Source organism: Wyeomyia smithii, chromosome 3 (genome assembly GCF_029784165.1).
Source record: "Wyeomyia smithii strain HCP4-BCI-WySm-NY-G18 chromosome 3, ASM2978416v1, whole genome shotgun sequence".
Lineage (NCBI taxonomy): Eukaryota > Metazoa > Arthropoda > Insecta > Diptera > Culicidae > Wyeomyia > Wyeomyia smithii.
Genome location: NC_073696.1, coordinates 1,652,237 through 1,664,906, shown reverse-complemented (window position 1 = coordinate 1,664,906; position 12,670 = coordinate 1,652,237). Strand labels below are relative to the sequence as shown.

The 12,670-nt window shown below is 38.5% G+C and overlaps 1 protein-coding gene across 1 annotated transcript in view; it reads right to left on the bottom strand.

Moving 5' to 3' along the window:
- The window catches only part of LOC129732596 (ATP-binding cassette subfamily G member 4), a 43,258-nt gene extending 32,003 nt beyond the window's left edge, over positions 1-11,255 (bottom strand). The window contains exon 1 of the mRNA XM_055693590.1: positions 10,482-11,255. Within this exon, the coding sequence (XP_055549565.1) occupies positions 10,482-10,782 (301 nt within the window). The 5' untranslated portion in view covers positions 10,783-11,255. The remainder of the gene's footprint in view (positions 1-10,481) is intronic.
- Positions 11,256-12,670: the final 1,415 nt, after the last annotated feature.

Sequence of the window (12,670 nt, the reverse complement as noted above, 5' to 3'; positions counted from 1 at the left end):
ATTCTTGACCGATTTTTGATCTTGACCCGTCAAAAGGTTGAAAAATTTGTCTATTATTAGTATACGGAACCTTAAGAGCCATTGGTCTAATATGGCTATCGTAAATCCAGATCCTCGGGAAATTACCATTTCGGACAATATAATTTGTTTGTTTATTTATGAATCAGATGGACTCAGAATGAATGAAAATCAACTCCTGGAATGGTTTCATGAATTTTCCAATCTTTTGACAGGCCAAGATCCAAAATCGGACAAGAAATGAGAAAGCAAGAAGCATATCATTTTGTTTTTGATGATGGAAAATGGTTTATTTCCACTAGTTAGGAGCATTCCATAAGTTTCAGCTGGCTGAGTTGAGGTTATCCTTGTTATTTGAAGAAATAAAGTCTGAAAAGGTACCCGGGTACCCTGCCGAGTACATAACGGTGAAAGCGGTTAAGCTGAGTACTGGGCGAAAACTACCAAAATACGAAAAAGTCCCCAAACTGCAAAAAAAGGGTTGGATTGGAACATCTTCGAAGGAAACTGGTCTGCATACAGAGAGGCCTTAACTGAGTGTAATAAAGAACCAGCAAGTTTCACACGAAATGACTGAAGATTAAATTGCGAACAAATTGATAGCGAAAGTTTCTCTCTATAGACCGTTCCGATAATTATAAATACACTTACGATTAACCGTCATTTTAAATAACGTGCAGTATTCAACCAAACGTTGGCTGCGTCCTGTTGTTTACATCCAAAAGAAACAGATGCTGTCATTTTTTCTAACATTTAGTGCGAAATTTTGAAAATGCGTGGCCTTTCTCCCGAGCAAAGAAAGCGAATTGTGCACAAATGGGGCACCGTGAGTGGTCTTTCTATAAGAAAATTAGCCAGAAAAGAAGGTATAAGTGTCGAAGCAGTTCAAACCGCATTGCGGAAGTATTGTGAAGAGTGCACATTTACTGATGCTCCAAGACGTGGTAGAAAACCCGGGCCTGTTGATCCCACAATGGACAAAAAGGTTAAGGAATACTACAAGCGGCATCCTTCAGTATCAGTACGAGATGTGGCGAGAAAGCTTGGAACCTCGGGGCGAGTAACGTTATGCGTGCCAAGGGAAGAATGGATCTGCAGACCCGTCGGAAGCAGAAGCAGCCAAAACGAAATCCAAAACAAGCTGAATCTGTGAAACCAAGAGCTCGGAAGCTTTGTGACAAACTTCTGACCAAAAAATTGGGGTGTGTTATCATGGATGATGAAACCTACATAAAACTGGACTATAAGACTTTGCCAGGACCGCAATTTTATACATCACCGAAGGGAAAGGATGTCCCTGGACCAGTGAAAGCCATTTACACCGAAAAATTCGGCAAGAAGGTAATGGTTTGGCAGGCCATTTGTGAATGTGGGAAAATATCTCGTCCATTCATTACGAATGACACAATGGATGGTAAAATTTACGTGAAAGAGTGTTTGCAAATAAGGTTGTTACCCATGGTTAAGCAGCATAACAATCTTCCAATCTTTCGGCCCGGTCTTGCTTCCTGCCATTACTCTAAGAATGCACTAGGGTGGTATAAAACAAATAATGTCACATGTGTCCCAAAGGAGATGAATCCTCCAAACTGCCCTGAAATTCGCCCTATTGAAACTTTTTGGGCTTTGACCAAGGCAAAGCTGAGGAAATATGTCAAACCAGCGGACAATGTTGAAAAATTTAAAAAAGATTGGCTCAAAGTGGTAAAATGGTCGGAGAACACACTGTGCAAAAGCTTATGAGTACTGCAGTTAAGGAAATGAAATGATTTTGAGCTGATTGTTTTTTCATCTTGAGTTGTGCACATCATGAAGTGCACAGTGCATGAAGTGCATGACAAATACAACAGTTGACTACATACAACTCTGAGAATAGAGTGATGCGCGTTGCTCCGTTGTAATTCTCTCTTCGTACGTGGCGCATCGCAGGAAAAAAACGATAGCAACAAGCAAAAGAATAATTGAGAGTCCCATAAATGTTGGTTGGATTGCATCTCGCATCGCAGTGACGCAGCAGCGATGATGCGGTGTGGTGATGATGGGAGGGAGAGTAAGTAGTTCGGATGGTATTTTTTTCAGCATGTTTTCTATAGCAGCCAAACAGATACCAAAATGTGCTATGTTTGTTACCGAGAAATCATACGTTTGTTGTATTGCGTTGCGATTTCGTCAATGACATTACTCACTAGTTTTTGTTATGATTAGTGAATGGAATATTTTCCTCATACTAACTTGGGTAGTAACGTTATGGAAGAGTGAGAGGGGATGAAGTTTTGAAAATCTTCGAATAATGCTTGACTTGCTTTTGAACTGGTTTTGGATGCATTATTGCAGATTTTGATACTGCATTTTCACGTTTCAGTGCTGCGATTTTCAGGTTTTAGTGCTGTATGCCAATTGTGTTGAACCGAATATATTTGTACAGAAGTACAGAAATAACACCGAGAGGTAAAATAAGGCTTCTTTAGCAAAATCTTTAGCAAAAATTTGTAGAGGTTTGTAGAATTATCATTCTTATTAAACATATGCTGGCAACGACATTTTTATTATCACTGGACTTGTTTATTCATACTAAATTCAACAAGGAACTTGGAATATAAGCATAACAACTCAAATCTTTTTTCCCTTCCTTTTCAATTTTCTATATTTCTGAGTACAAATGACATAAAGTATAATGTTATGCAACTTAAATCCAAACAAAATATGGCAAGTGTTTTTTACGTCCAATGCCTGATTAATACCTGATAAAATCTGCAATATTTTGCAAATCATTAAAACTTTTTCTATCTTTCACAACAGTTCGAAAAACATAGAGGAGAAACAATTGGTATGATAAAAAGCTCATCGAAGCTTTTTTCCTGATTGGTCTGATTTCAATTAGTCGAATGTTCGCGGAATACCAGTTCAAGAAACACTAGTTAGGGCCAACAATAGTGGTCTTAAAAGGCTTCGCGCTCATTCCACAGCCCTCCGACCGAAAAGCATTGCCACAACGATTATAAGGTTAGTTTCAGAGCTATATGCTCTGTACTGAAAACAGTTACAGTTTGAACCTTTGTTTTTATTTGTTTTGTGAATATTCGAACTGTTATTAAAATTTGTATACACTTGTAGCAGTAAGGAAAAAATTCTTAATACATATTTAGAAGAATTTTGTTTTGTAAGTTCTCCGTACGTCACAATTGAATCAGTTGTAACACACCCTGTTGACACAGTGCGGTTCGATGGTTCGATTTTGGTAACATATTTATTTGCTTTCATTGACCACAGGAGGTTTGTTTCTGAAAAGTTGGTTGGGTTTGTAACGACAGATGTTGTTTGGCCATAATGGGTCAAGTAGGAGAAACATGCTGTTAGTGATAAATCAAACGGGCCCGTAACATCAAAATTGCACAAAAGCTTGAAAACTCCGAAATTCAAAGAGTAGTAAATCTAGAATTTGTTTATATAAAAATGTTAATCTGACTTAACACCAACTAATTATATGTAAGGAATTACCCATCGTGAAAAAGTTGAAGAGGTTGTTTATTAGACACGACCGCAGAGTTAACCTAGAATACGACAGCCTGTCTTAAGTCAATGTATTTCTTGCAATAGGTTTGGGAATACACTCAATGGGGTTAATCAATTTAATGGTCTCTCTGTTCCAGATGACGTTTACCTCTACAGACGGCACCGGTAACGACAAAGAACAACAGCAGAAGCTATGTGCAGCTAAGCAGTTTCACTTGACGCCATATCCAAAACAAGAATGAAATTGTATTGTTTTGTGGCTGTCTTTTGTATCAAGTTGCACTGAGAAAGCTTAATTTAGGCAGTGGCTACGATGAGGGCCAATAGTGCATTCCCGGTAACCTAGGTTTAATACGAACAATTTTCTGCAGTTTGCAGTAGCGTAGATAATTTTAAAACTGATCGCTGCAAATAGTAGGACTTGAGCGAAAAATTATGTGATTCAGGTTCACTGGCGCAAACATTCTTCAAATAAATGTTAAAATACACTCAGTAAACTTTGAGGCTTAGCTGAAGTCAAAAGAGGTTAATAATGTTTGTCAATGCCATTTATTGACAACTGAATATTGTTTTTTGACATGGCAAATTTTTGATTTAGTTCTGAATGATTTACTGTGTAAAATCAACATGAGATGATTTTTTTGAAACTATATATGATAATTTTTATCGCTATACTGCTAGTCACGCACGCTATATAGCTAGCCACGCACGCTATAAACATGCACAGACACGCTATAGACAAGCACAGAAACTATATAACCATGCACACGCAAGCCAGGCACGCTATAGACATGCACGCGCTATATAGCTAGCCACGCACGCTAGCGACACACGCTATAAATATTCACACACGTTATATATGTGCACACACCCTATATATATACACCCTGGAAGATGGTGGCTTCTCAAACCACCTGGCGGTGCGAGTCTCATTTAATTTCTGGCTGTATTCATCCAACGATATCTGAATTGAATTACCACTGGTGGGGTCCAACTCAGATCAAAAGGGAGCCGAACTGAAAAAGTTAGGTTCTGCGAGTAACCACTACCGCCGCCGCTGTTGCCCGCTGCTGCTCCACGCCGCGTTTGCCCACTGCCATCGCTGCTACTGTCCGCCGCTGCTGCCTGCTGCTAGTAAACTGAGATTGCTTGAGGAGAAGCAGTCTCTTATATAGCCCAACGAGTGCATTCCTGGCTAACTAGGTACTCCATTCTGTCGTCCTTTTTCGGGAAAGGCAGCAAGCAACCAATCAAAGGTCGACATTCAAGTTTCGACAAGGTTCAACAATTTTCAATAGTACAATAGTTCGAACAGTCAGATCACAATTTTCTGCATTTGGACGGTTGCTTAAATGATTTTCCAATCGATTGCTGCAAAAATGACGGAAATCGGTTGAAAACTGACTGAGTTTAGAACGTTTGAAATTGGACAATTTTCGTGACGCTCTCCATGCTTTCGGTTTTCGAAAATGGATCCCTGTATTGAAGTTGAACCCCTATATATGTTGCCGTAAGACGTATTCTACGTCAAAAAAATCAATTTTGTCAATGATCAAGGAACAACTTTATTTGAAATAAAAAAGTCTCTCTCTCTCTCTCTCCAGCTCGGGGAAAACTAATAGTGTCTGAAGGATCGTAGCTCTAGCCGCGCAATTGTCCTGTACACTCAACAGTTGGCTGCGAAGTCTGTGTATAATAAACAGAAGTTCAAATTTCAAGACGGAATGTAGCACCAAGACATTGCTTCACATTATCAATACACAAAATTTAAAATTGTTAAAAAAGTTGTTTAAGTTAATATTTCCGAAATCTCATTTTTTGTTATGAAAACACTATAAACGGTTTGCTGAATATTTGTTGTCTGATCATGGCAAACTGAGAGAGAAAAAGTTACGATGGCAGTTCGTAACGTTAATGACTTTTGGCCGATAGCTACAATTTTCCACCGCTGTGCATCGGAAATTGCCATTCTCCGCCACAAACATTTGCCGAACTTTTTCGGATACATTATTTTTTCTTAGCCCTTTGTCCATCTTGACGCCTTATACCGACAAAAGCTTCTAACCAACTAGCAATTTGCACTTGCACTTGCACCTACCAGCTACCACCAAAAAAAACCCCGTTGAGTTGAGTGAGAGTAGGAAAACACGAACTCTCTTTCTTGAAAAAAAAAATCCCCATCATTGAGTAAATATTTACGATCCAATTTCTCTTATTCATTACTTGTTCATAACGCGACTAACTTTATATTCTCAGCTGTGCACATAGAGAATAACATATGTTGCGTGCTCCCACGATGAAAAGTACATCGTAAGAAGGAAGGCGGAGAGAGTGCACTAGTAACGATTATTTTTTTATATGGTGCTCTTTTGTGATCTTCGTTATTCACCTACCATGGAGGTCTGTTTGCAAATGTGCGAAGAATAAGAATAACTCGCACACTGACGACGATGTCAACGCATCATAGGCTTGGTTTATACGTATTCATTCGTCGCTAGAAGCGATTTTTTCCATCGGTGATGAGTAGTGTTAAGAGAAAAGTTAGAGAACTCGCGTATCCTACGAAAAATAATCCCAACTTGAATTGAAACTGGAAAGAAAACACTTTTTATCTATATTTCAGAATAAAATGACCCGAAAAATCCTGTATTTTTTGTTTTATTCAAGAAAGAAGATGTATTTATAATTTTCGGAACAGTCTATAAGTTTCTCTCCAAAACTCATTAATGGCTTCGAACGCCTCAGGAAAAGTCCTTCAGATCAATGAGTTTGGGCTCTATTCTAAAAATAGTGGGAAAACATATTGACGAACACATCAATGACGCTATACTTTGCAGAAACCCGTTGAGTAAAATGCAATTTGCGTATCAGAGTGGAAAATCAACAATGAATTCTCTTCGCTTAGTTGTAACAATAGTTGAAAAATCTTTCGAAGCTAAAGAAATGTTATTGGCAGTATTTTTGAACATAGAAGGAGCTTTCGACAATACAAGTTATATGTCCATGAAAAATGCAATGAAAGCAAAACTGTATAATTGAATGTATTGTTGAAATGGTCATAAAAAGAGAAACATCTGCGCATATTTGAGACTCGGCGCTTAAAATTGGTGCTACATTACGATTCGGAACTCGACCTCCTGTTTGTTATGCACAGACTTCGCAGCCAACTATTAAAGGTACAGGACAATTGCGGGGCTACTGACACGAACAGTCTCTCCCGAGCCGAGACTCGAACCAACGACGACTGGCTTGTTCGGCCAGCATTGTACCTCGAGACCAGCTGAGAATCTTCAGTGAAGTTAAATATCTTAATGTAACTGGGTAGTAAGCTTCTCTGGAATGCTCTCGTAACACAAGTCCTTAGCTAGGGTATTTGTGTTTTTTTGGCTTGCAAAAGGACATTTGGTAAAAAATGCCTAGAATGATATATATTATCTACTAGGATATAGTAAAACCCAGAGTAACCTGTGGAGCTTTAATGTGGTAGCCAGAAACCAAAGCACTGCTATTACAGAGGCAATGAGTACCACTCCTTCCAAAGAACTGGAAGTTCTTCTCAACGTTTTGCCCTTATCTCATATTGTACGACTAGATACGGTTAAAAGTGCAATTAGACTCTGTCTTACAAATGATTTTTTTTGAAGAAGAAGAAGACTAAATTGGTTACCTACGCATTTGAAGGAATTTCAAACTAAACCTCTGATACTAAAAGATCTAATGAAAAATAAGTATGATTTCAACCATATATTAATTGGTTTAGAACCAAGTCGTAGTGAATGTGCATGTGGAAGGCCTAGCACTCGAGATGGCTCAATAATTTTTTACACTGACGGTTCGAAAATGGGAAATCGAGTGGGGGTTGGCATATCAGACCCTTGAGTAAGTCTACCCAGTCAACATTTTCTTATGTATAATAATGTTTTGATTCCAATATCCGCACTCATACATCATACAAATTCGCAATTGATGTGCAAAAACAGCATAAACGTACTATTTTGGAGGCGGCATACGTACTGAGGAATAATGGTATGCAATTCTTTGATATACGTATTTATATACGATAATATCCGATAGAAAGTGATTTGTTTCACACTGTCTTACAACTCTGAGCCTACAATCGTAAATCGGTAAGACTCCACCATGATATACAATTAAAGATGAATTTCTGCGCATGATGAAAAGCGTGTTATACGATTTCGACTTCGTTGAGCAACATTTGCGATAGTTTCCATACATTGATATACGATTTGTGGTTGACTGGGTAAGTTGTTGAACCTTTTAAAGAAGGTTCGGTGTACTTATACTGGTTACTGTCCGAGTAACTATCATTTAAAACCAATAGAAAGGCTTGAAAATGACAATTGTCACTACTGTTGTACAGAAAGTCGAAGTACTTACCATTTGTTGTGCGAATGCCCAGCAATAATCACCAAACGGCGCAAATTTCTCATTAACCCGATCCGGGCGGAGAGAAATCAATTTTTACGTCAAAAAATGAACTTCAAACTTCTATTACTCATCACCTGTATGCACAAGTGAAACAAACTTTATTGCGTATTAGAGATCAATCTGTTCTCTAAAATATAGTTTTAAACTTAAATCAAAGTTGGAATGTCAGGTGATGCCATGTAGCTCCTAGAAACTTGGGAAATATAGGCTAGTTCTCCGAACAATGTTTTGAATTTTAACCGCTGCATAGTACCACATTGGGACAATGCCTGCAACGATAGTGACTACCCAAGTAACAAAACTGGTTGTATCAAAGTTTTATAGCGCTGTATTGACTATATCAAGCACTATAAAACTTTGATAAAACCAATATTATAACCAAGGTATCAAAACACATAGTAGTTGTCTGTACAAGAAAAGGCCTAAAGCAAAAGAGGACACATCACAATAGGTCTAAGTACTGGTCACAGTGGTATGATGTCCCCAACAAGGAAGAAAAAACAACAACGTCATTATAAAAGTTTTCAACGATTTTTTGCCACGATTCGTAAGATTGTAATATTGTCTAGCTTACTATGCAGAGTTGAATGAAAAAAGTAAGAATAAAACAATAAGTTACTAATCAAACAGTAAGTACTCTTTGGTTACTTGACAATTGTAACTTCTGTTGTGTCTCAATGTTGGTTTGGTCCTTTTGTAAAGTTACACGAGAAGTGTTTTTTTCCTGTTATCATTAGTGATACCGGTACTGGTATTGGTACTTTTTAAAGATACCGTTGCGTAGTGCAGTCATTGGTCAATTTCACATTCGAATTGCCGGATATTGCATGACATAAACAGTAAGGTACCAATGGAAATCGACTTCAACAGTAATGCAGAGCCTACGGACCTACGGACCTTGAAAATTATGGCATGCCCGCTTAATAAAGTTCAGGGTACGATTGGACAAATGGCATACAAGATAAAAAGAAGTGGGCCCTAATGTGCTCCCTGGGGTGCCTTATTGAGAACTTAAATAAGTTTCGAGAGTTTGTTTCAAAGCGAAAGCGATTGATGGCAGTTTTGAATAAGTTACGTAAGTCAAGATAACTTTTTTCTCATTCGTAGGCTTTCCTGCGATTGCTTTCGATTTTTCAATTTCTTTAGTCATAGCTGAACCGCAACGTTAGTTGACTGTATTCTCATTTGCTTCGTCGGTACAGTTCCTAGAATCAATTCTACCTTATTGAATTAAATTTGATTATCTAAGTGTAGACATTTCCTTTAGTATTAACTTTATGCTACCAACCGATTGTAAGAAAAGTAACGTTTGCTTATTTAATTGAAAACGATTTTGAATATATATATTTCAAAACCCTCTACGTGAAAACGTAGAACAATCTCTTACTGGAAACTGTTGTCCTATGAAAGTCAAATTATAACGACGCCGTTTGACTCATCATTTCGAAGAACTTAGACTCTAACATTGGCGCCTTCTACAAAACACGGATGGTAATATTTTAATAAGAATCCTTAAATATATATACCTATTATCTGAAAAAATCGGTTTTTTGTATTGTTATTTTCGGTATAGAAAAATCCTTAAAAACTTATTACAAATAGCTCTTCAAGGTGACATTCCCCTTTAGACATGAAATTATAATACAACCTATGAAACAAAGGTATAGTACAATAAGTATACGGCATGAATAGTACACCTACTCGCTAGCTGCTTTTTATTGACCCTGGGTCAACTTTTGCACAGTAAATCGTTCTGAGGACGTGGTTATGCACATAAGTTGATAGCTCAACAGGTTTTTATGGTTGTAATAAAAATAAATCAGCTCATAGCAACAAATAGTAGTTCAAATTGAGTGTTACACTTGTTTTCGTAATGTTTTAAAAAATATGATTAAGTATCGAATAACTTTGATTTTTATCCAACTTGTTTGTTGCGTACAAAGCCATACACGTGACGTTGTTTATTCATATTTAAATTCCATTTCACAAGTACCTGAGCCAGATAAACCCCTCTTCCCAAAAAATATCTCTTTGTTTTCATATCAACATCAGCTACGGCGGCATTATGAACAACAAACGAAGATCCTCCACTAATTCGAGCGACAATATTTGCACACTGACTGACTGACTGACAAACTGATCGATCTATCTATCGTCAGTCTGTCTCGCGATTCACCTCGCTCGGAACAGATCACGGATCCGTCCGGTGCTCAGAGAGGTGAATGGCTTTTGCTTTACATTCCGCTGAACTCGGCAGTAAATAGAGCTGCACTTTTGTGTTCGCTGCAAGAAAGAAACCCGGTGCTCACTCCGCACATGTGTGTGTGCATGATCGAAATCGAAGAATTTCCGCTGACTAAGAGCTACTCGGGCGAGAGGGTAGCGACTAAGACAACTTAGAAATCGCCGGTCGGTGGCTTATCGGCGTCCCGAAGAACGTTGCTTAAGGTCAGTAATCACTTAATTCCATTCATAATCAACTCATTTTACTTAACACTAACCTTTCCGAAATCCCATGCTGACGCAGTAGGTGACATCCTTGAACTGGATATCGACCGGTTCGCAGGCTGGCAAATTTTGGAAGGGCCGAATCTGCAGCGACTCAATGTCATTGTGGGACTGATAAATGCTGTGGTTGTTGTTATGGCCATGGTTCGTATTATTCAGCACCATTCCGGCTTCCGCGTTTCGTGAATCCTTTCGGTTCAAGGGAACCGTGGTTGGGTTGTAAACCGGTCCATTTTGGTCGGTGCTGATCGTGGTCAAGGCTATACCACGCACCTCTTGCTGCAGTATATCCATCGTTTCACTTGATATTACCTTGCACTTGTGTTCTGTTTATATACGTTCTTCGATTTGCTTTTGGCAAAATCAAATTACTTCGCAGAGAATAAATCACTTAAAATCCACAGCCGTTCACTATTTCATCTTCAAACAAACTTGACTGTTAATCACTCGCGAGTTTCACGTTTCGAATTAAGCCGCTTCGAAAACCCCGGAAGCCCGATCTCAAGAACGTCCACTCTGACCAACGTCCAGCAGACGATTGAAGGCGAGTTGCTTCTTCCCACTAGCGGCGCGCTGCTGAAACTGTCCGGTTATCAGACAAAAGGCAGCAGCAAGAAAGTGATTGATTCCTTGCGCGATAAAGAAATTGACGTCTGTTTCTGTCGGACTGCGGCTGGTAACAGAGAAGAGTACCTACTCGCGATCTAACTCGAACCGGAGACAAAGAACTACTGCCAACTGACCGTTCGGCTGGATCGCGCTGAGGTCCCTACTGGTGCGCTGCACAGTTCTAAGTCCGCATTCGGTCACTATTCATGAGCTCATCGATTTCATGTATTGTACAATAAACAACAACAACAGCAACGACACCGACGACGGCTGCGACGCGATGACTTACACTTACAGCAAGTGATTACGGGTGCGACTGTGTGCGAATGAATGTTTGCTTTCGAGAATGTACACTTGCGTGAAAAGGCAAATTAATAATTAATAACCACCCTGATAACCGACGACGACGACGGAAGCAACCGATTCGACGCTAGAAGTTCGAACGGCGCGGCGCGAATGGTTTACCTAGTACACCTGCCAAACCAATCGCGATTGGTTGATCCGGGGTCGGCTTTACATGGTAAGTCATTCCACCGACGCTGTTATCATTAGCACCTGATAGCACGAAAGTTTTTGTTTTATTATTTGGTTGGGGATCGCAAAGCAAAGCTTGATTCGTAGGTACTTTGAAACGGTGAGAAACAATTGGAGATTTACAACAGCCGATGAAGCTAATATGACGTACACCGTTCAGCTCAAAATTGGTAAACAATTTTTTTAGTTTACCCCGAACCTAATTAAACAGATTTAGTGATAAAAACGTCATAAGGAGTTTTAATGTAAGCTCGTCATGTTATAATCGTTTTATGTGTTGACTGTGTTCACCCAGATCAGAGTATGACGTCCAAATACTTAGAAATAGGACGAATTTGAAGACAACTCTTTTTTTTTGTTAAAAAATATTTTTTCACCATCCATTCAACATCTTTTCCTTAGGGTTGTTTGCTGCTAAGGTAATGCGAAAATAATTAAAGAGGTTATGTGCTCTCTAAAAAGAGTAATTCAGTATACTGGTGCAGAAATAAATTCAACATTATGAAAATTACTCTAACAAAAAGCAATAAACGTCAGTAAAATTTAAAAAAAAATTGAATCGCAATTTCAACATAAAATAATGACAGATTTTTTTAAATGAATCTCTATTTTAAATAAATTCGATTTTTTTAACTGATTCAAAATAGTTAATATTTCAGCTTAAAGCAATTCCAAAATTGTGTTCAAAATTATTACAATTTTATTTTACGTTTATCTTGAATATTTCAGAGTAAAGTCTTGTGATTAAGATATGTTTCTTGATTCATTTATTGTTATTTAAATTCTTAATCAGCAAACTCTTCTCTTGTCATCCATATCCAACTACAAAAATAAACATCATCTCTAATCACATCGTTTTTTCACGATAGGGTCAACCCCAGTCAACCGGAAGCGTGAATTAGAAGCCGCTTATGGTGAGGAGATCTCACAACTTTGCACCGGCAACGGCACACGGGAAATGTTCAGAAAATTTCCACCGTTTATCGGCGGCAATAATTAGATGAGTAAGCAACAATTACTTTGACGACTCACTACTCCG